Source organism: Corvus hawaiiensis, chromosome 4 (genome assembly GCF_020740725.1).
Source record: "Corvus hawaiiensis isolate bCorHaw1 chromosome 4, bCorHaw1.pri.cur, whole genome shotgun sequence".
NCBI classification, from domain to species: Eukaryota; Metazoa; Chordata; class Aves; order Passeriformes; family Corvidae; genus Corvus; species Corvus hawaiiensis.
Genome location: NC_063216.1, coordinates 2,901,182 through 2,922,991, shown reverse-complemented (window position 1 = coordinate 2,922,991; position 21,810 = coordinate 2,901,182). Strand labels below are relative to the sequence as shown.

Sequence of the window (21,810 nt, the reverse complement as noted above, 5' to 3'; positions counted from 1 at the left end):
AAAAGCCAGACCAATAAATACTGGGGAGAGAAATTCTATCACTGAATAAAACCGCCTTCCATTTTTTCCCACTTTGCCATGATCAACCTGTCATCTCAATAAATGTATTATCTCAACCTTCAACGTGCATAAAATCTATTTTTGCAATTGTATTACAAAAACTTCAAAAATATTCACTTTATATTCAGTCACTGAATGAGCCTCCCCATCATTGCCGTTATCGAAGAATTTCAAAACTGCAACAGTCAATCCTTTCTGCAATGTAAAAAGTATATTGTTCTAATATTTGAAAAACATTGGACTCTCCACATTCTCAAAGCATTTAACTCTGCCATGCAGGTCTTCAGAACAGCCAAAGGAAGAATGAATTAGTTATTTTTCAACAATAGAGAAATGGACAACTTGGACACATTTGAGTAATTACCTATTTTGAAGGATCAGTGGCCAAAACCAATAACATGTCCTTTCAAAATACCAGTAATTGTTCTTCCATCTGAAGAAATATGAGAATATTGTTACAGAAACAAGAAGTTTTAAGCTGAACATGACTGAACAAGTAGGTGAATCTTGGAAAGCAAAACTTTCATGTGATATCTGATTTGTGTAGTTTCTACTCCAGCCTACTCTCCTTCTATCACAAATATACTCCTGGTTTTGGACAATGATACTTCTTAAAGAGGAAAATAAAAAGAAAGGCTTTTATTCTAAGAAACTATGCTGCAATTATTTTAATGATTTAATTTTTTACCCCATTTATAGGCGATTATCTTAGTCTGTCATTAGCAATTGGTGGAAAATTTTCCTATGCATAAACAAAGTAGGCCTTATGGCAATAAGTGCTATCTTTAGAAATCTATAAAAAAATATTTTTGTCTATTACTGCCAGAAAGCATGACCTCTTTTTAATGATACAATTATCATAACTATTGGATATTATCATTACAGTCAACTCATGCAAGCAAGCAACTTTATAAAAAAGAATTACATAAAGGCATTGAAATACATAAAATTCAAGCTCAGAGCACCAAATCCTAGAATAATTCAGGTTGGATGCCACCTCAGCTGGTCCTCTAGCTCAGCCTCCTGCTAGAAGCAGGCTCAGCACTGAATGCAGACCTGCCTGCCCACAGCTTCCTCAGCTGGGTTTTAAGAGTTTGCAAGAGCAGAGCCCACAGCCTCTCTGGGTAGCCCTTTCCAAGGTCTGATTGTCCTCAGGGTGGTATTTTTCCCCTTTATGTCAAGCCAGAAGCCTGCAGCACCCAAGCACTGACTTTAGGGGTCCAACCTTGCTGAGCTTCAGGGTGAGACAAGTTCCAGTGTGCTCAGGGGCATGAGAACACATGACATGATGTGGAATAACTCATAAATCAGGTTGCCATCCTTGCACTGGGCTGTGCTAATCTCTCAACTCTTCCAAGTTCAGAATATGTAAACTAAAATGAGCTGCAACCAACACAGTCACCATCTCTGCTCTGCCCCCCCCAACCATGGGCTAACAGATACTGTGCCTTATTTAGTCCCTGACAAATACAGGGGATGAAAATTACCATTATTCTACTACATTGAGAGTGTAGGCTAATACACTAATACAACAGTCTAGGGAGCCTAGAAATAAAAACTTCTTTTCTGCATTTCAGTGATTGATACAGTCATTGGGGGAAAAAAAAAAAGTTAGGAGATGTAGGACCTTGGTTTTAAAGGTGGTGCTTGAATGTAAATGTTGCTGTCTGAGAACAAGAGCATCAGAGAGAAGCCTTTAGTAGAGTGTAATTCAAACCCAGTCACTGAAAGCCTATTGTAAACAAACGTTTCCAACACTTTTTTCGGATGTTCCCAATTCATCGACAGAGCTTTTCAGAATTCAAGTATTAAACCAGGCAGACATAGGATCTGAAGCTTCTCCACCCACTTCTTTTTGGAAATGCTCACTCAGACAGTGTTACTGTCCTAAACAACAGAGATAAAACATTTCTTATTACAATTTGGCTACAGAGATGTTCTACTGCTTCAGCAGTTTGAAACCCAACACATTGCAAAGAAGCCACTAATGGTCTATCTTTGGGTGGGTTTTTTTTGGTTGTTCTGCTTCTCCTATGTATTAAATAAAAATATTCCAAGAGCTTTGGTAAGGTCCCTTTCTAGAAGTTTCCTCCCTGTGCCAGGAACTGGCTGGCTATCACGTTTCAAAGCCTTACACCACACAGAGCATGCAATGAACCTTCCCTAATAAATTCAGAGCTCGTATGTAACAACAATTTGTGGTTGATGTAGCTATTAATAAATGTTTCTGCAAGTCAGCATCCCTACATAGCAGCTCCTTACCTGGCACAGGAGTGGGAAGACACCTAAGGGAGTTACAAGTCTCAACAAGCAAAGGTATTAACTCCAAGAAGTTACATAGGGAGGCTAAACACCTTTGCTCCCTTTGGAAGCAGAGATCAGCATTTGCTGCTGCTAAACCAGAAATCAGACCCTGCAGGTGTCCTGAGTTACCTGGAGGAGTCCTTCCTTTTCTCCACTAACAACAGAGCAGCACTCAAATAGATGAGTCTCCCTGCCTAAAATAAAGGCCCTCCAAAAATTATGAAACCACATCCCCAGTTTTTTGGTTGTTTATAGGGTAGTTAAAATTATAAGTCTCTTTTCAATACATGGAAATCAGGATTTATGAACAGCCCCACTGCTAGAGGTAGTTTAGCTCTGCAGATTTTTGACCACTTAACACAGCCTTCCAATCAATCACGTGAAAAATGAACAAAGTCAGGAAAATACTTCAAAATATACAGGATGTGTGTTCAACACTTGGTACAAATGAAAGAGAAACTTGCACCCCATTAGGGAAATTTCGATGCATAAACAGTGTAATATTGAGAGCTCAGTATGTTTCTTTCCATAGCATTAATCTAACAGCATTTTAATAGCTCAAAGCAGCACCTACACCAGGTTTCTCTGATTATCATTCAGAAGCAGCTTGCAAGCAATTAGTAGCTTTAAATTTCTTGGTAACCAGTAACTTAATCAGTGTTTTAACACAGTAGAAGTGTTGTAAAGAATAGATTGCTTTCTCTCTTGAAGGCAAACATTTTTACATTGGATCATTTTCAGAGGTTATTTTTAGTTTGGCTGGATAGTTAGCAGAGTTTTGGTGCTTGTAAGATTTATATAAATCATGGAAGAAGGTGGCTTAATGATGCAGATGGCACAGGGCCATGGAATGCACATGCTGCCTGCCTTAAAACAGACAAAAAAATACATTCCTCTCACCATGGCATCCCCAGAAAACCTAAAAGGGTTTTTATCTTTGTTTCATTTGAAAGCCAGCCTGGTAATTCAAATTTCTAAACACAGACTTTTAAGAGGTGCCACCCTGAGCCCCATGTTAAATAGCCTGGGGATGGTCATTTTACTGAAAGGGTTGTGGTTGTCAGGGGGATAACAGTGGAGTTGAGCACTGAGGACAACAGTGGACCTCCGTAAAGCCAAGCTGTCTACTCCATTCAGGCTCAAGAGAAAGTGCAATCAAGCCCTTTATTTAGCTGCAGGTGATGATGGTGATTGCCTCAGATCTTATAATAAAGCCTGACAGACTGTAGTTCGCAATTAAAGTGGCTGTAAAAGGTCTTGATTGTAAAAGTGGGAGGAAGACAAAAGCAGGAGTTGAGACAAAGTTTCTTCAGTGAAAAACTCTTAGGAGTGACACATATGAAGCTTTTCAGAATGCTTATGTTGTGGTCTAGGAAGCAAAAAATTATCCATAGAGCAAAACTGCATACAAGATTGTAACATAAATATATATAATTTTAATAGATTTCTCATCTTCTGTAAAAACAAGAATAAAAGCCACAAACTTTCCTGGTAGGTTACGTTACAGAGAATAGGAATGCCAAATTTTGAACTCGTGGAGAGGAGTCCCGCACCTCCAGCTGCAGGACAGTCACTTCTTGGGAAATAGGGATGGACCTTGAGAACTAAACCTTCTACATTTCAGTTGGAAATTGGATTTGTTTGACCAATAGTAAATGGCTCCATCTAAGCTACTTAACTAAAATCACTTCACGGCCAATGGGAAAACAAAAACAAACAAACAAAAAAAAAGGAGTGTGCTAAACTCAATGGATCTCACCAAAATAGGTGCCTCTGACTCTAAGCAGAGGTAGGATGCATGTGACCAGTCTCCAGATAGGTGAGAAGGGTTGTTGGAAGTAGATAATACCAGCAGTAAATTGTTAGGTTTAACTGAAGCACTGGAGCCTCCATGATGCCTTCAGAGACAGAGAAGATGAAGTCAGAGGTAACTCCATGGACTGCAGAAAATGAGCTCAGTATCTTGGACTAGGTGTGTATTAAATGGCTAAAGGTAAATGAAATAACCCAGCCACCCCTGGCTGTTTTGAGCAGGACACCGTGAGCAGTCACACCCAGCATGGGGATGATGCCTTTTCCTGGTCTTAAAATCAAGAGTCAAACACGGTTAGAAGGGAAAAAGGGATTTTACCTTGGTATTTATTTTAAGGATCCTTAGGGGCACACGGCCAGGTCGAATGCACCGAGATGCACCCCCCCGAGTCTATCCCCAAAGATCGGGTGTATCATTCTAGGTGTTACTAATTAGCAGATCTCTCAAAGATTCCCCAATGAGAGGCTCAAGTGATTCCCCCTCCCCAAGGAACCTTCCCCTGGATGGTTCTATCTTAGTTTACAGAATGTGTTCTGGAGAGGACCTTGGGCTCTGGGGCACACTGATCCCTAGCTACGAAGCTTCTAAAGTGTTTAATCTCTCAGCTTGACAAACAAGTCCAAGAATGTAGGCAAAAAGCACTGAGAATACAGGAGTTGCAAAAAGATGTAACAGGGGTATAAAAGAAAAGGCAAAAAATCATCATGGCATCAGGGACACCACTTACAAACACTCTCCACATATGATAATGTACTCAGGCTGCTCTCTCAGCCTGTTTTCTGGCTGAATCACGAGAGGGAACACCACAAAGCAGCCTGTGCACAGACACACATGCACCCCAAAGGCGGGATGGATGGTAGGAGGCCCCTCGGTTTGGCGGCCTGCTCGGAACCATCTGACACGGAGCGAGTATTTACCAAATACTGAATCGCCGCTCTCTGAGCATCAGCCCGGTCTGAGAGATGTCAGATTCCACAGCCATTAATTAAACCACTCAAAAGATGAATACTGATCCAATTAGCAGTAATTTTAGGCAAGAGTTGGCGTTCTCAAAAGCAACTGAGAACTCAGAAAACGTGCTTAAGAATTCTTCATTAATATCATGGCCTCTTAAAGCCTTCCTAAACACACATCAAAAAATTTGGAATGCCAATGCCTTTTAACATTTAGCATAGTTGTGCTCCAGAATAATAACTGTATGAAGAAGGTCTATAATTAGGGGACATCAAGAATTTCACTGTAAACTGGAATAGCCTGTCAGGCTAAGATTTCTCTTTCACAAACTCTTGGAATTGCAATGACAGGAGTTCGTTTAATGGATAAAAGATAGTGATACTACTGCTTTCTTCTGTTACTGATCTTGCTTTTGTTTTAGTTTATTTTTTAGTTTATTTTTATTAGTTAATTATTATTTAAATATTAATTATTATTATTTATTAATTCTTATTTATTAATTAACTATTAATTAATAATTAATATTAATCAATATTAGTTACTTAAATTTTTTAGTTTATACATAGTTTATTTTTTAGTTTGTTTTGCTTTTGTTTTAGTAAGTGATGAACTTCTATGTTACTAGTAGTACTTAAAACCATTTCTATTCACTTTCAAACATGTTGGCATCTCCTTGTTTTGTCTCAAGGACGGCAGTGAGCTGTTGTTTTGGTGTTTCAGTCTGGAACATGACAGAAAAGTCTTAGTCTTTCATTCTTTGCTACAAGGAGTTCAGATTAACTCTGTCCTTTGCCAGATGGAAATAGAATATATAAACAGAAATCATCTTGACTGTGGAAAAGGTACTGGTGGTTTTTGTTTAAGATTTCACAGGTTAGAGTAAATTTAATCCACACCAGCCAAAATACTATAAAATTCTTATAACTAAGCTATTTCATTTGATACATTCTTTCTCAGTGCCCATTTGCTCTGCACCTGCATGCATTAAGAGGCTAAACAGCAATCTTGTGTGACTGGAGAAAAAGTGCTATTTCATTCCTGAGACAGAACATTCAAGTAACAAATGAAAAAAAACAATGTACCATTGGACAGCATGTTCTTTAACCGTGCAAGAATATTGCAGCTCTATTCATTGTTCTAAATTATAAGTTTCCTGTAGAATTTTTTTTCCTAGCTGAAGCCGAAACAAAAAATAAGTTAAACTGATTTAAAGTATTACCTCTAAGTATTTCAAAATGAAACATCTATTCTTTTAATCTTTTTTCTGATTACATCCCAGAACATCTAATGAATTTTTAAAATACATTATTATGGATGATACCATACTCATTAAAGGTACAGTACAGGCATTAGAGAATAGTGTTTCTTAAGGAGCACACTTCATTGTGTTCCTGCAATCTTACCATCTGTGGATACTGAAATAATGAACAGCTTAAATAAACTAGTGACTGCTTAGTTAGTTAATCTCCATAAAAATTACACTGTTACACTGTTTTCCATGGGATTTGTGTTTATATGAAGATGGGAACCCTGGGTAAAGAACTAGAGACTTAATCTTAGGGGGAGTTTTTCTGCTGTTATAATTACTGCTTTTTATTGAATCCTTCAAGCTGTGCCACCAGTTGAGCAGGGAGTCCGCAGGAATTTAACAAGTGCTTTAAAGATTCCTGAAATTTTGGCATTACTTGTTGCTTTTTAAAATAGGTCTTTTCAGAGTTTCTCCACCTCACAGGATAACATGCTGGGAAATTTGGGCTTGTAACACCAATTTTTTTTAACATTTTCTGTTCTTTCATTGGAGGGTATCTCTGCTTCTCTCATTCTGTTCTAGCAAACTTTTATGTCGGTTTATTAATCACTCACTTACAAACGGTGCCTAAAGGACTTTGTTGATGCCTGAAACTTTCAGTGCACACGCAAAGTCTCAGAAATCAGTTCCCAGAAACTCTGACAGGTAATATGATAACAGTAATTAGTACACAAAAGCCAGACTGATTAGCAATAATGATTTCCAGATGAGGATGGATTCCCCACCAGTGCCATCACCTCGTGTCTTGCAGTCACAGAGCAGCACAGAAACGCCCAGCATCTGTTAGCAGCTACAAATATCTCCTATACTGCTGGAAGAGCTGATTACCTTCACCAGCTGTGCCCTGAACAGAGAGGAGCCTGAGGCTCCTAAATTCCTTGATCACCTTATACATAATGAATTCAGGGACAGTTCTAAAAAAGTATTTAGATGACCCTAACATGTCAAGTATTTCAATAGTTGGTTGGGGTTTTTCTTGTAGAGCTTGCACCCAAGTATTGCGGAGAAAAGTGGCAATATAAATCCCAGTGAATCATTCTCTAAAACAGCACCAAAGAGAAGGAATACACTTTAAGGCAAAATTACATAGTCCAAGCACACATGGGAGGAGAGAAGAAATCATTCAGCCCCCAACAGCCCTGGGCAGGTGAATCAGATTTGAGTTTGCAAGACTCGTGGACAGCAGATCATCCAGTCCCTGACTGAAAAGTGTACTTACTACTTTTCCTTCAGGATGTTTACAAGATGTGTCACCATCCCATGGATGTGAATTGCACAGAGGCCATTCCAGCTGCAGAGTGCTTGGATGCACTCACTGTCCCTGGAAGACAACTGGTGGATTTGGATAGATGGAGGACCAAGATACGAAAATATTCCTTAGCACGATAGGCAGTGGTCATAACATATTTGCAGACAAACATTTATCAAACTGATGTTAGGTATTACAGCAAGGAGGACTTTTAAAGGCTAGACTTGAAGGAGGATGATGAATTATCTCTGTGTGAGCCCCTCCCAAGTGCAGCAGACAGGACAGGGGAAAGCACATTTCTGGACAATTTATAAACATTAATGTGTCTCTTGGGCCAAGGTCACATTCCCACAAAGCAGTGTATTGTCACACACTGTAAGGACAGGCAGACACACTCTAAGCTAAGGAACAATCCACACTCAAGATTTACCTTGCAGTGTATTCCTGAGCTCATTTATATCCAGGCCCTGAGAATGGACTTGCATCTGAAGGATTTGGTAGGAAAGAAGTCAGGGTCTGATCAGTCACAGATAAAGATTCCTGCTAAAAATCTACATCAGCCTATGTCTCTCCTTGATACAAGTACAGAACTGTTTTATAGAACATGGAATGGCCCCAGTGAAAGAAACAGGGAACATGCTTGCCAAGACACTCTTCTGTGAAAGGGGAAAGCCACTGCTTGGATTCAGAATAGAAGATGGAAGAGTGTCCTCCTGCCTCTCCAGGCATGCCGTGATGACTGGCACTGCAGTGTGCTGAAAGCAGCTGCTCCTCAGTCTCACCTCTTGAACAGACCTGTGTCTCCTCCCTCCTAGGTGTGACTATGCTCCAAACCCGGCAATCACTCAGTGTCTTGAAGATATTAACAATGGCAGCAATTTCCCCTTCCCATTCTCTTGATTAAACAGAAGGAAGGAGGCAGAAAAAAGATGAGAGACATAAAACTCCAGATGTTGTCGACACCAATATCGGGTTCCACCAGAGGATTTGAACACTGGAGCAATGACGAATTACAGTGGGGTCCCTACAGCAATCCAGATTGCAACCATAATACCACTGAGGAAGAAAAAGGGCTAGCATTCATTAATGTGAATGGCAAATGAATTTATGACAATTTCCACTGGTCCTTTCAAAGAACATGAATACATCTGTAAGAAATTAAGATGACACACCAGTGTAACTCATTCATTAATAAAGTCTGGGATTGCACATTTGTTGCTAAATTTGTTGCGTTTGTTACCAGTGGGTTTTAATTCTGTAAGTGTACTTTATTAAAACCATAACACAAATCTCTCTAGCAGAAGAGTTCTAGCCTGTGTGCAGACTACTCTGTAGGTGATTTAATTTTTAGTTTAAACTTATTTTGGTGCAGAAACTGAACTTGCTCGGGTTTACAGTAAGTAGATATTTAATCATTAAAAAATATGTGCAAGAGAGTGACAGTCACCCTGCTTTCTTTTTGATGATACAGCAATTCTATTTACATTAACAAAAACCTATTAAACAATTTCTCTGTGATCTGAGTAAGCGTGGAGGGAGATACACAATACCAGAAGAGCGAAACCTCAGCAAAGAGCAAACCAAATAATAACATACCAAGTCGTGATGGAGTCAGAGCTGTCACAGCTGAGTGTGGACTCTCAGCTTGCCCATTTTTAGGGACAGACTCTCAGGACACAACCTATTGAATGGCTGAAGAAACAAAGATTAGCAGAATTTTAACTTGGGCAATATGAAGGGAATGTGTTGGCCATGTGTTACAAAACATGAGCTAATACCTCGTTCCTCTGCTTGGCAATAGCTCCTGCTGAGCTGTGCCTCTCAGCTTTGCTCATGTATCACTGTTAAATACACCTGATAAAAATCTTGCTACTGCAAGAAACCCAAGCTGTGTATTTACATCTCTGCACAAACGTGCCAAATGCCTACTGAGACAGAAGGTCTGCATTAGGACATAGCAGAGAGGCATTTGCATGTGTGAGATCCACACCGTGCTGTGAAGAGCATCCCATGTTCACCTCCTGTGCCCTGTTTTGGCACCTCATGGAGCCAAATGGGACAAAATGTTGAAGCCTGGGTTCTGCACAGAGCACCTTCACGTGGTACTGATGGGGAAGTTGTACCTCCTTTGGCCACTCCATTAAGCCTGCCTGTGTAAGGCTAAACACAAACAAATACTCACAGGATTGGGGTCTTATTTGTTCCACTAGAAATAAACACTTCAAAGGAATAAAGCCTGCATTGGGTATTTGATTTTTCTTCTATACATTGAGGAAAAAGTGGAGAGGAAAAGCAGTTATAAATGCTTAGCTTACACACAAGAAAACCCATCACTATAAACTCAGCATTTCATAAGCTACCAGGGAAAGTAGGAGAAAATGCCATATTAATTTAAAACAGCAATATTTCATACTGACTACAAGCCAAGCTAACAGCAAAGTTTATCCATAATTTAATGACAAAGTTGCAATATTTTCCACTGTGCTAGATTAGTGTAACTGAGCAGATTTATGTACATTGCTGAGAGCCAACACAAAAACATTTGGAAGATATTCTCTGAAAATTAAGAAAACAATCTGAATCTTTCCCTGTGAACCTTTAGTAACAGCTGCAAATATTGTGTTAACATGCTATTATTGGGTAGTTTTTCTACTAGTTATAAACTATCATCTCAGCTCCCAGCAGAAGGGCTGGAAGGAAGGGTGAAAAATAGACCAAGTCACTGATCTGCCTTTTAATGCAAGGATCCAGCTCTGACCAGATATTCAGGACAGGACAGGACAGGATATCCTGTTCTAGACCAATCCTCGTGGCAGGTCTGGGCTGTTCTCCACAACAGCAGCAAAGACAATAGTCCTGAGTTCAACAGCCCCTTTCTTACTGCAGGAATGGTACCAGAGGAGTCTGTTCCCTCATCCATCCCACCAGTGGCATGATCTGCTCTACAGTTTGTACACACTTGGACTCAGTTGCACAAAGGTGCTCAGAAGATGAAATGCCACTCAGTTCCACAGGATTCAGAGACTCCTAAATAACCTCCTGAAATCTGTATCTTGTTTTTCGTCTCTCACGAGCCTCAACAAACCCCGTGCCCAAATCTCATTTTGGAAGTTGCTTAAACCTACAAAATTGCCGTCTACAATGAGATTTCCAAAATGAAAAAAAAATCCCAAACAACCCACACCTTCAGCTCCTTTCCTGCTCATATGTCTTCTTCACATATTAGCTGTCAGGCCTGCAGTGTCACACCAGTCCTCTCTCTCACCTTTCAAGAATCGAATGTCATTGGATTTCACACAAAAAAAAACACCTTCAGAAAACACGCCAGAAGCATCCAGGATGAAAAAATAAGCCAGTGGAAGTACTTGATGTTAAACAAGTAGCACCTTCAGACCAGGCAGAAAGAACCCTCTGGACTTTGCCAGCACCTGGATACATCTTATTAAGCCTGTAAAGTACTATTTAGTGGTACTTGAAATTGTGAGTGTTTCTAAAATACTTCTGTCAACTGTAACTGCTTGGATAGACCTCTGTTAATCAATCCTGAAACAGAATTCTGCCTTGACTTAAGAATATCTGGCTCCATTGGCATTTCAAGCTGTTCACACTCCTATTTCGTTATCCGCTCCTCAGCCATTGAGGTTTCTGGTGAAGAAGGGTTGTCTAAAGCTCAGACTTCAGGCATTTACTAGACCACAAATGAACCAAAATCCTTGTTTTGGACCACTGGTGGCATCTTCCTAATTAAAAAGGGGTGCAGCCAGGTTATCAGGGGAGCTAAGCCAGATATATCCCACACCATGCAGCTGCGGCCACAGTTTCCATGTTCACAGCATGGATGGGACCAGCTCTTCAGCAGTGACGTATCTGCTGTGCCTGGGCTCCCCAAGGGAGAGGAGGTCTCCTGCTCTGCCCTGTAACAAGGCTCAGTGTTGCCCACAGGAGTCACAAAGCCATGGACAAACTCACTGATGACTGTGGCTAGAAACACTTCAGTGCTTTGACAGCTGTAGAAAAGGAGCCTGCCAAGAGCACTGAGTTTCCCTCAACTTCATTTCAGCCAGTAATTCCCATAAGATATCCATCTTCTTGTGCTGGGATTGCTCTTCCTCCTGGTGAAATGAGAATAATATTTTTAAATACACCAAAGTGCTATTTTCAAAAATTAATTAAGCTGTGAAACACTATGACTCATTAAGAGGCAAAAGGGAGAAATCTAAGATGCTTGGCTCTGATGGATGGGAAAGAGGGCTCTCCTGATTTTCTGCTGGGTCAGGCTGAATTCAGACTGACAGCACACAGATCATCAGGGATCAGACCCCAGCATTGCTTCCCCTCTCCCAAATTTTCATAAAATGGAAGGGCAGAAAAGGAACCTCCAATCCTTCAGGCAGTCAGCCACGTGATGGACTTCACTCATTGATCTCACTACCCATGCCAGGGTAACACCCACAAGCACATTTTTTGATCAGCACAAATGGCAGAACAATTGAGAAAATATACCACGTCAGCCACAACAACCAAAAAAACTTCTGCTTATGACAAAGCAAGGTGGCCCTTGATCTACAGGACCAAAGTCTAAGGCTTTCAAAATCCATTTTGGGTAGGAAAAAACCACCCAAAAACTCACCAACATTGTGAAACACAGAGAGTACACAGAAAACAAATAGCAACTGGAGCACTCCTGGACCAGTCTTGGGTCTCAACCCTCTGAAACCTTTGCCTGTGCCCACAATTAGTGTTGACTGAATTCTTATGCCTTGGCACCAATAAGAGACTTCAGCACAAGCTGACTGCACAGCCACTGGGATTTTAATGACCAATAAATTATCTGCTGTTTTGGAAAAGCCAGTTATCGTATTTAATTTGACAGCCCCATGCAGGGTGAATTCCATAGACATAAAACAAATGTCAGGCCTCGAGACTAACACACATTTCCCCAGATGCAAAATACACATTAGTTGCTCTCTTAGGAGGATGGAAAAAGCTAATCCCTCTAAATTATGCAAACCAAGCAGTGAGAGAAGCCTTTGCTTTTAAGAAATAAAGCATAAACCACACTACTGCTTTCACATCTGCCTTCTAATTTTTTTTTCTTTCTTTCTTTCTTTTCCGTGATATGTAATGCAGCTATTTTAAGATCTGCTCCTGAGTGCCTGCAACTGGCACTTCTGAGAGGGAATTAGGTTCTCATTTCTTCTCAGGACTGCCACCCTGCTCCCTAAACGCTTATCCTGCTCCTGTAGAGAGAGACTTGGGCTATGGAAATCTTTTCCAATCCAACTTCTATTTAATTTTGTATGAAGGAAGACAGTGAGGGGGGAGCTTTTTCTTTCACTCATCTGATATCTCATTCAGATCTGAGTTGGAACAGAAACAGAGCAGGAACATCCACTGAACTCTAAGTGCTTTCCAGCTCTGGTTCACATCTGTTACTAATGTATCTTTACATTACTGGATAGTTTAATAAACAAGGAAGTAAGAGCTGTCCGGTGAATTCGGTCCTATCCATTTCAGAACTTGATCCCCGGCTCTGACACGAACCTCTTGCAGAGGCTGAGGTATTTACATGATTACTTCTGCCCGTTTGCAAATCGAAATAACACTTTCTTTTGCCATAAGCCAAGCGGGGAAGTCGGGAGGAAACGCTCAGAGTAAGAAGTTGGTGCTACTGGAAAGCAGTCTGATGGGGCAGCAGCCCTGCTGTCACTTTGCTGTCACTTTGCTGTCACATGTGTCGGGACAGGAGAGACTGGCTCTGCACAGCGTGGCACAGCCTGGTACTGGTGAGCAGCACCGAGGGAGAGAGAGAGGGAAGGAGAGCACTTGAGATGTTAAAATAAGCTGCGGAGCATCCTTGGCCGGGCAAGCGCTTACTCAGAATCCATGCAAAGTGAACAGCAGCCGCTGTCCCACATAATTAAAGGCTGCGGTACCGCCGAACGCGCCGATTACAGGGCTGCGTCCGTTCCTCTCGGGCACCGCGCTGGGCACGGGTTACGCTCTCGGGACGCTACCGCGAGGGACGGAGCAGCCTCGGCCGCCCTCCGTGTCCCGCCCGGCGCCCGCTCCGCGTCCCTCCCGCTCCGCGTCCCTCCCGCTCCGCGTCCCTCCCGCTCCGCGTCCCTCCCGCTCTGCGTCCCTCTCGCTCGGCTCCGCGCCCGCCCGGTGCGCGCTGCTCCCGGCGGCCCGCAGGGGGCGCGGCAGGTCCGCGCGGGCGCGGCGGGCGCTGCGGAGCCGCGGCCGGGCTGAGGGGCGGAGGGGCGGGCGGCCGCTCCGCATTGTGCGGCCGCTCCGCATTGTGCGGCCGCGCCGCTGCGCCGGCGGGAGCGCCCGGGGCCGGGCCGGGCCGGGCCGCGCCGAGCAGCGCGCACCGAGGTGAGCGCCGGGCGGGCGGCGCGGGGCTTCCCGGCGGGTGCGGGCACAAGGGAGGATGCGGCGCGGGGGGCGCGGTGCCCGCAGCGTGCGGGGCCGGGCAGCGCCGGGGGCCGCAGCCGCGAGAGCCGCCCTGCGCCGGGCGGGAGGGAGGGAGGGAGGGCGGCACCTGCCCGGAGCGGTGGGGAGCAAAGCCCGCCCGCAGGGACGGAGCCGGCGGCCAGGAATGAGTACCTGCACGGAAATGTGAAACGGGGCTGCGGAGCGGGGCCGGAGCGGGGCGGCAGTTCTGCTGCGGGCGGCCGGGAGCTTTCGCGGGAGGCAAACGCCGGTGTCCCAGTCCCTGAGTGTCCCATTCCGCCACGTCCCGAAACAGTTCGTGCCTCTATCTGTGCGTCCAGAGTGAGAGTGGTCTGATACTTACTCTTAGGCAAAAGGAATCGGGAGCATTTAGCCGTCAGAGATGAATCGGGACCGTTCTCGATGTAAGGTGTCTTTACTTTTTCTTTTTACAAGCGTTTTCGTATAGGAAAAAGCCTTAGGGTTTTTTTTTTTTCAAGAAATATGTTAGAAATGCATTTTGCTGTAGAGCGAGGAGTGCTGACATGGGAAGCATCCTACGCCACTGTTAGAATTTACGGCTAAAGTGGGTACTTCAGCTCAACAGCAAACCCGTAACTGGTTGCATTCACACGTGAAGTTCTACCCCGCTTTAAGGGGAGACCGAGTATTTGACGTTTTATTCAGGGCTGAGGATCATCATCATCACGATTGCCGTGTTTTCACGGAAGATTTTAAAGCATCCTACAATGACAGGTATGGTTATAGATTTTACTGTCCAGGTTAGCAAAATCAAGGTCATGCAGCAAAACTGTGAATATAGATAATTCCCATGCTCGAAGTGCCGTACCAGAAACTCTGGCATCCTTTTGCTAACCCCATGCTTTGCTGAATGTTTGTGTATGAGCTCAGGCAGCTTAAAAAGGAGTGCTAGAGAACTTTCTAGGTATGGACTTGTTTAGGGCAGTGAGCAAGGTACAAGTGCTTAGAGGGTTTTAGGCAACTGCAGCTGAGTAATTGAAACCTTTTTGGAGCTGGAGGGCTCGAGGAAAGATTAGCTATCTGCAGGAACTACTAGTGAGTGTTCACAGCTATTAAATATATTCTACAAAAAATAATTCCTTGCATGTGATTCAAATACAGTAAATATATGCAATTTCAGCTGAAAGAGAAAGGAAGAAATAAATCCTTAGGAGCCTTGCAAGGCAGGTGCTTGGGGTTGTTAAGTACCTTTTGCAATCTTACAGTGCCAGTGTGAAGCAAAGAGGAATAGCCAGAAAGCTGAAGGTGGGTTCTGCACAAACAGTGCCAAATGTGTCAGTGGTGTTACTGCAGTGTTCAAAGCAGGAACATAGCATCAGTTATCACGATTATTTAAAAAGAAGAAGAAAGGAGGGGGCGGGCAGGGGAAAGGGAGAGCCTGGCTCCTTGCAGTTCCATCCTTGTGGTGTTCTTCCCCAGGCTCTGCATTGACGTCACAATGACACGGTGAAGCTGAAGGCAGGAGCTGGGAACTGTTCTTCTGCTTCACTTCTGGTGACTGAGTGAGTTTGCCAGCCCTGTGTTCCTTCCAGCATGGCCAAGAGTGCAGAAGTGAAGTTGGCGATCTTTGGTCGAGCTGGCGTGGGCAAGTCAGGTATGTTTGACTTCTGATTTTTTCTTCTGCTTGTCATCAGGTAACTTTTTGCTCCCTCTGTGCAGACAAACTCCTGGTAAAAAAGGGCATCTCTGACCACCTTCTTGTCAGGGAGTTTGGAATCAGGCCAGGAATTCTCTCTTCCTTGGCTTTTCATGTTATTTTCTCTAGGTTCTATCAAATGAAAGTACTTTTATCACTTTTTAAAAAAAAGCCCAACAGCAAACAACAGCAAAACAAATTTCCCAGCCCAAATCAAACCCATTTTTCATGAAGTGAGTGGCAACATTATTTTTTCCTGGGGAAACAGAGTTAGTAATGTTCAATTTGTCTCTTCATAGCTTGTGCTCAATGAAGGCATGGAATATTATGCTCCCTAGCCTCTGTTAAGTATTAGATGACTTCTGTAACAGTTGTAATTCTGGCTGATTTCCACAGGAAATTTTAGACTCAGCAACTCAAAGAAGTTTTGTTCTCTGTGCTCTCCTGGGTTTACATATTTACCAGGAAATTATGGCAACACCATGTGTAAAGTGTGCATTTGTAGAGATCTTTTGAGAAATAAACATAATCTGGCGAGTTGGTATGGTAGAGACACAAGGGGGAGGCATAAATGTTAAAAATCCATTTCTACAGACAGCCTTTCCTCCGGTGAGACGAGGAGCAGAGTGTGAGGGTTGCAGTTGGGTAGTTCAGGGGTGTTGCATTAACATGACAGCTCCATGACCACTCTAACAAGTCCTTGCACCACAGGGATGGGGAGATGAGGAGACTGAGCCTAATCATGCTCCTGTGGCAGTTTGGGAACTGCAAGATCCTGTTTATTTTAGAAAAAATCTGCACAAGAGTAGGCAGGAGATAGGATGTCCTGGTAAGAGCATTAAGCTAGACTCAGCTGCCATCAACCAGCTCCAGTTCCCCAAAGTGACTTTTATATTACACATGCCAAGGTGCTGTCCCATAAATGTATTACAGTTTCAGTAACTTGGGAATGGGTTGTTTATAAAAGCACATTTACCCAGAGGGTATTTCACCAGAACACTGTCAGTGAAGCAGCTCTGTCAGCTATCAGGAAGAAAGGCATATGTGAGGCAGAATTTCTTAGAGATTATACTGCTTATTCAAAGGCAATGCAGATTAAATTCCACCTTTTTGAATAGAATGCCTGAGGGAATGCTGATAATATACTGGGATAAGTTTAAACTCTTCCTTCTTCCCTGCTGTGCTCACCCCATCCCCTCTTTTGTATTCATGTTTCACTGTCTGACCCAAGTTTTGCAACTTCAGTGGTTCCCCTTTGGGTTTATCTTACATTCAGTTGATGGTTTCTGTGGTTGTCCAGTCTTTTGGCTGGATTCAAAATAATGCAAGAGAACATTGAAATATTTGCAGGAAAACTGAAACACTGAAAGAGTCCCCTCACCCTGGCTTTCTTAGTAGTTTGAAAGCTTATATCTAAAAAATACAAAACTACCTTTTAAGTGCTCAGTTAAAATGCTACACCAGCATAGGATCAACAAGAGCCTTTTTTACCTGTAGTATCCTTTTTGTAGACTTCAATATATACTAGGATAGCACAAACAGTAAAAATGTTTTCCTGTAGTTCTGGAACCGGGTGGGAGACAAATGGAAAGCCAATAAAAACATCCTAGTCCTTCGAAGTCTTCCTCCTCTCTCTTTTTATTCCCTTTTGAGATGCCAGGAAATATTACATAAAATATGAATAAGGTCCCCTCTTTTGACTGTGACCATACATATGTGAATATGTGTGGAAATGAAAGCACAAATAAGTGGGCAGCACAACAAGGTGAATTTAATGGAGTGGAAGGACCACAGAGCGCTATCAGGTACCTCAAAAGAGCAGCAACTGTGCCTCCCAGAATCTCCAGCTTGCTTGTGAAAACCCCTCTTGTACATTCCCATAAAAGGATCCAGTTTCAACAGCTTGGCCAACTCCAGAGAAATAAGTGTGTGTGTGAGGGGGGTGGTGTCTGAAAATACCTATTTGCCTGTAGCCAACAGTAACAACAGTGGGAGCTGTGAAAGTGCCATTCCACCTTTGCTAAAAACAGGGCTGGACACAAAGCAGTCTCCAGATAGCTGGCTCTGGTGGGCAATACCCTGCTAGAACAGTGCTGATGGTGTCTTTTTTAGTGTAACCATGTCACTCCCTGTCCCTGTGACCCGTTTGTCATGTGTTGTGGAGACAGGATCCTGGGGTCATCGCTTACTGGAGCAGACTTGGCCAGACAGCTGAAAGATAAGCCAGGCTCTAGAAGCAAGAGCACAAGGCAGAATGCTAGAGCATACATGCAACGAAAAGGAGACATTGGGTGATAAATAGGGTCACTGTAATTGCCAGAAGGTCATGCCAAAATATGGCCACTGGCTTGCTTTCCTGGCTCATCTTTGTTTGCTGAGGAAGAGCCAGGCATTAGGTTCTTAATCTGTAAGTGGCTGAAGCACCTGACAGCATCTCTGAAGTTACAGACACACGTTGTAATGTCCTGGACAGGCTCCTCTTCCACTTCCTGACCCAGACTTAGGATCAGTGAGTCAAAGCAGCAACGGAGAAAGGAGTGCTGTGCTTCAGGATGGGTGGGGAGCTAAAGCTGTCCCTCAGGCAGTCATTAGACCTGTTAGCATTACTGAGAGCTAAGGAACATCCCCATCTCATCGTTAATGCCAGACATCCGTTCAAAGGGTGAAAGACTCCCTGCTCTACAAAGCAGTCCCTTCCAAGACTCTCCCAAACATGAGGTGGGGAAACCAGAACACTGCTCACAAGTGTGAATAGTGACAGCATCTCAAAAGAGTTAAATCCAAGGAAAACAAAACTTTACTCCACTTTTCTTGCTGCTTATCACGTTTCCACGGTTCAAAGGTTTAAAAAACAAACAAGAGGTAATAGCTAATGTGTCAGCATTTCAGTGTTCTTCCTTGCCTTGTCTCCCTCTGCCTGCTGGAGAAGACCAGCAGAGTGGCTAATCAACTCACCTGTCCTGTTTTGCCCTTTTAATGCAGACCTAAACCTTTCAAATGGAAGAAGAAGAGCAAACCAGCTCAGAAAGAGGCACGCAGAAGTTCTCCCAGCTCAGAGTTACACTGAGTAGTGGGCAAACTCATCAGGTGCAAGCATCCCAACCTGCTCTCGTCCAGTGGACTAGATGCTCCTCCATTCACCCCATTCTTACTGTATAAAAGCTGCATAAACACTATTTTAAAACAGCTGAAAAAAAACAGATGAGGAGCTCTGCCTGAGCCAAGGAGCACTTTGCAGCTGCCTCACTCGGGAAGAGGAGGAAGTGCTCTGTGGGTGGGAAGGGACATTGCTGAGACCTGCTATAGATAACAGGGCTGTACCTCCTAATTTGGGCTGGAGTCAAGCAGCACTGAGGAGGGGAGAGAGCTTTTAAAGCCTTTTTCTTTACGGCCAAGAGGAGCTTGGATGGAGCAGAGAATGAAAGTTGAAGTGAATTACTTAAACACTGCTGTTTAAATTGTTCTTTCACTGAATCCTACAGCTTCATTCCTATGGTAACAAAACTGAGGATTTCCTAAATAGCTCCTTTTAAAACTACAGTAGTAGTAATTAATAAAGGCTTAAAGGCCATGTTCTTCCATGTCATCACAAGACACAGTATGTGCCCAGAAATCTAAAGAGGAGCGAAAATGTATGAGCCAGAGGAGAAAAACAGGGCTGGATTAACAGTGCATGGCTGATGCTTTTCCAACTCATAACTCAGTTGACTATGAATGCTCAAAATACCTCTGCTTAGGAGCCTTTCTGTTTTGGCCAAGAAAGAGACAATGTCCAGCTGCAGCGTGTGCTATCCAGCGTGCCTTTTTGCTGTGTGTGTGCCAGGCTGAGCACTCCAAGTTTGTGTGTTAGCACGGGTGCTTTGGCCAGCCCCTGGCAGAGGCAGTTCTCATGTGCCTGGATGGGCCATGCAGCTGCAGCCGAGGAATGGGACAAGGAATGTGTGGGTTTTGCTATGGGTTCTGTAGGAACCCAGAGTGCTGAGAATATTTCTCTGCCTGTTTTTAAGGGTTCTTACCCCCCTGAACAACACTGGTTTAGCCTCCAACCTTGGAAAAAATTACCGACGGTCAGACAACAACTAGAAAATACAGTGGTGGGAATTAGGTGATAGACTACTATGTAAGATTGTCACAGGGTGAAAAATTTAGAGGTTTTGGGTTTCTCTTTGTAGTAAATAGATGAGTAAAAAATATCAAAATGGAGGATTGTTGTTGTTCTCTAAACCTTCTTCTCCTTCTTCTACTACTCCATGTTCTGCAGTAAAAGTAGTTTGGAATGATTGGATAGAAAATTCCGCAGTTCCTGGCTATGTCACTGAATAATTGGTAAGAAAGTGAAAATAATACACATTTTTAGTAAGCATTCGTTAAATGATCTTTAAAAGGCTGTGTGAATCTTGATAGAGAGCTCTCACTCCTGCTTTTCTGTGCTCTATGCTGTACCTGGGTCAGGCTGGTGGCTCTGTTCCTCTGATAATACTTAATAAACAACTATCAAGCAGCATTGAAACTCCAGGAAAAGCCTCGGTTTATCTTTGAAACTCCTTGCAAGGACTTTCAGGAAATTCTCTCCCATCAGGAGGGACTTGATTTATGGCATGGTTCAGTGTCAGGGTTCAGCAACAGGGAAGATCCTGAAGCTCCCACAGGCTTCCCCCAATAAATGTGTCGGATTCTAAGCAAATCATTGCTTGTCAGGTACGTGAGGCACGGGGCTGTTGTCACTTTTTGATCCAGCAACAGCTCGGATGCTTCCATTTGGGCAAAAGGGTGACCAGAAATGTGGTTTTGGTAGGTGTCACCTCGCAAAGAGCCTGTGCCATCACAGAAATGAAGATCTCAGCAACTCCAGTTATTTTAGAGTCACAGCTGGGAAAGTCCTGAGCAGACATGTATTTGTATCTGTTGGCTTATGCTCTTTTCCCATGTCTAAGCCAGGATGGGGGAACATACCTGGGAGAAAGATACCTGGTTTTGAAAGTTCCTGCAGAACAAACTCAAGCAGCAGCCAAGCCAGAGTGTCCTTCAACAAATCTGTGATTTGTTTTCATTATTTGAGGATATGTCTGAAACACGCTACCAGGGATTACTTCCCAGTTGCAAGGTCTGGGCATATGGGAAATAAAACTGCATTCATTGTCACCCCACCCCCATTCAAAAAACCCTGTGGGTTACTGGGAAAGAAGCCCAAAGTGATTTTTCTACTTCACAAATCCCTGCTCATATATTTTCCCCCACTAGTTGCATTTCAGGGACTTTTGCAGAGGAAACATGAGTTATAAAGGAGTGATTAGTTATCAAGCTCACAGCTCTTCTAGTAAGGCAGGGAAAGCTGCCACAAGATCTTCAAAGTCCATGCTACACCACCTGATGTATGGAGGGAGGATTACTGTGATAAGGTGCCTCTGAAATCCAGAAATGTGGATGGAAAGACACTGGATTTTCTGCCGTGGGTTTTGTTTTTGTTTCCTGGTTTTTTTACTTACACTAGCATAGCAGATCAGTTGGCTTTTTTTCCTTTGTTCTTAGGAATGGCAACGACAACCAGATGCTTAAGTGATTATTCAGTGATCAGGTTTAATACAGGTTTATTAATCATCTTGTATTGTTTTGCTGGTAAAGTACTCATAAAACACTCCCACTTTTTACATTCTCTGGTTTTACACTTTTCAACCAGCTCCAGGTTCTCTGAAGGTACTGTGCATGTCGGTGTCTAAGTCGTAGCAGTAACTAGGTCACTAATTTTAAGATTATTTCTTCCCCAGCAAGAATACAAATGTGTCTCCTTGGAGCAAGTGATACTGCAAGGAAACAGTTGTGTTGCAATGACCTTCCCAAGCTCCTGTCCAGTGGATGATGTTGATGCCTAATTAGAGGGTGAGCCCCAGGTTCATCCATGGATGAAGGAAGTTGCATTGTGGCCTTACCACACAGATACAAGCTCTTTAGTCAACAGTCTTTCCATAAACTGCCTTTGTTGATTCTTGTCGTGCTGGAACTAAAGAGAA

The 21,810-nt window shown here is 43.1% G+C and overlaps 1 protein-coding gene across 4 annotated transcripts in view; it reads left to right on the top strand.

Annotated features, from left to right (window-relative positions):
- The first annotated feature begins 14,001 nt into the window (after positions 1–14,001).
- The window catches only part of RERG (RAS like estrogen regulated growth inhibitor), a 96,576-nt gene continuing 88,767 nt past the window's right edge, over positions 14,002–21,810 (top strand). Inside the window, exons 1-2 of one of the 4 annotated variants that reach the window (XM_048301577.1) lie at positions 14,002–14,067; positions 15,586–15,760. In XM_048301577.1, coding sequence (XP_048157534.1) covers positions 15,700–15,760 — 61 coding nt within the window. In that variant the 5' untranslated portion in view covers positions 14,002–14,067; positions 15,586–15,699. Of the gene's footprint in view, positions 14,068–14,267; positions 14,555–14,650; positions 14,881–15,585; positions 15,761–21,810 lie in introns of those variants that run through there. The other 3 variants (XM_048301580.1, XM_048301579.1, XM_048301578.1) reach the window with 3 other exon arrangements.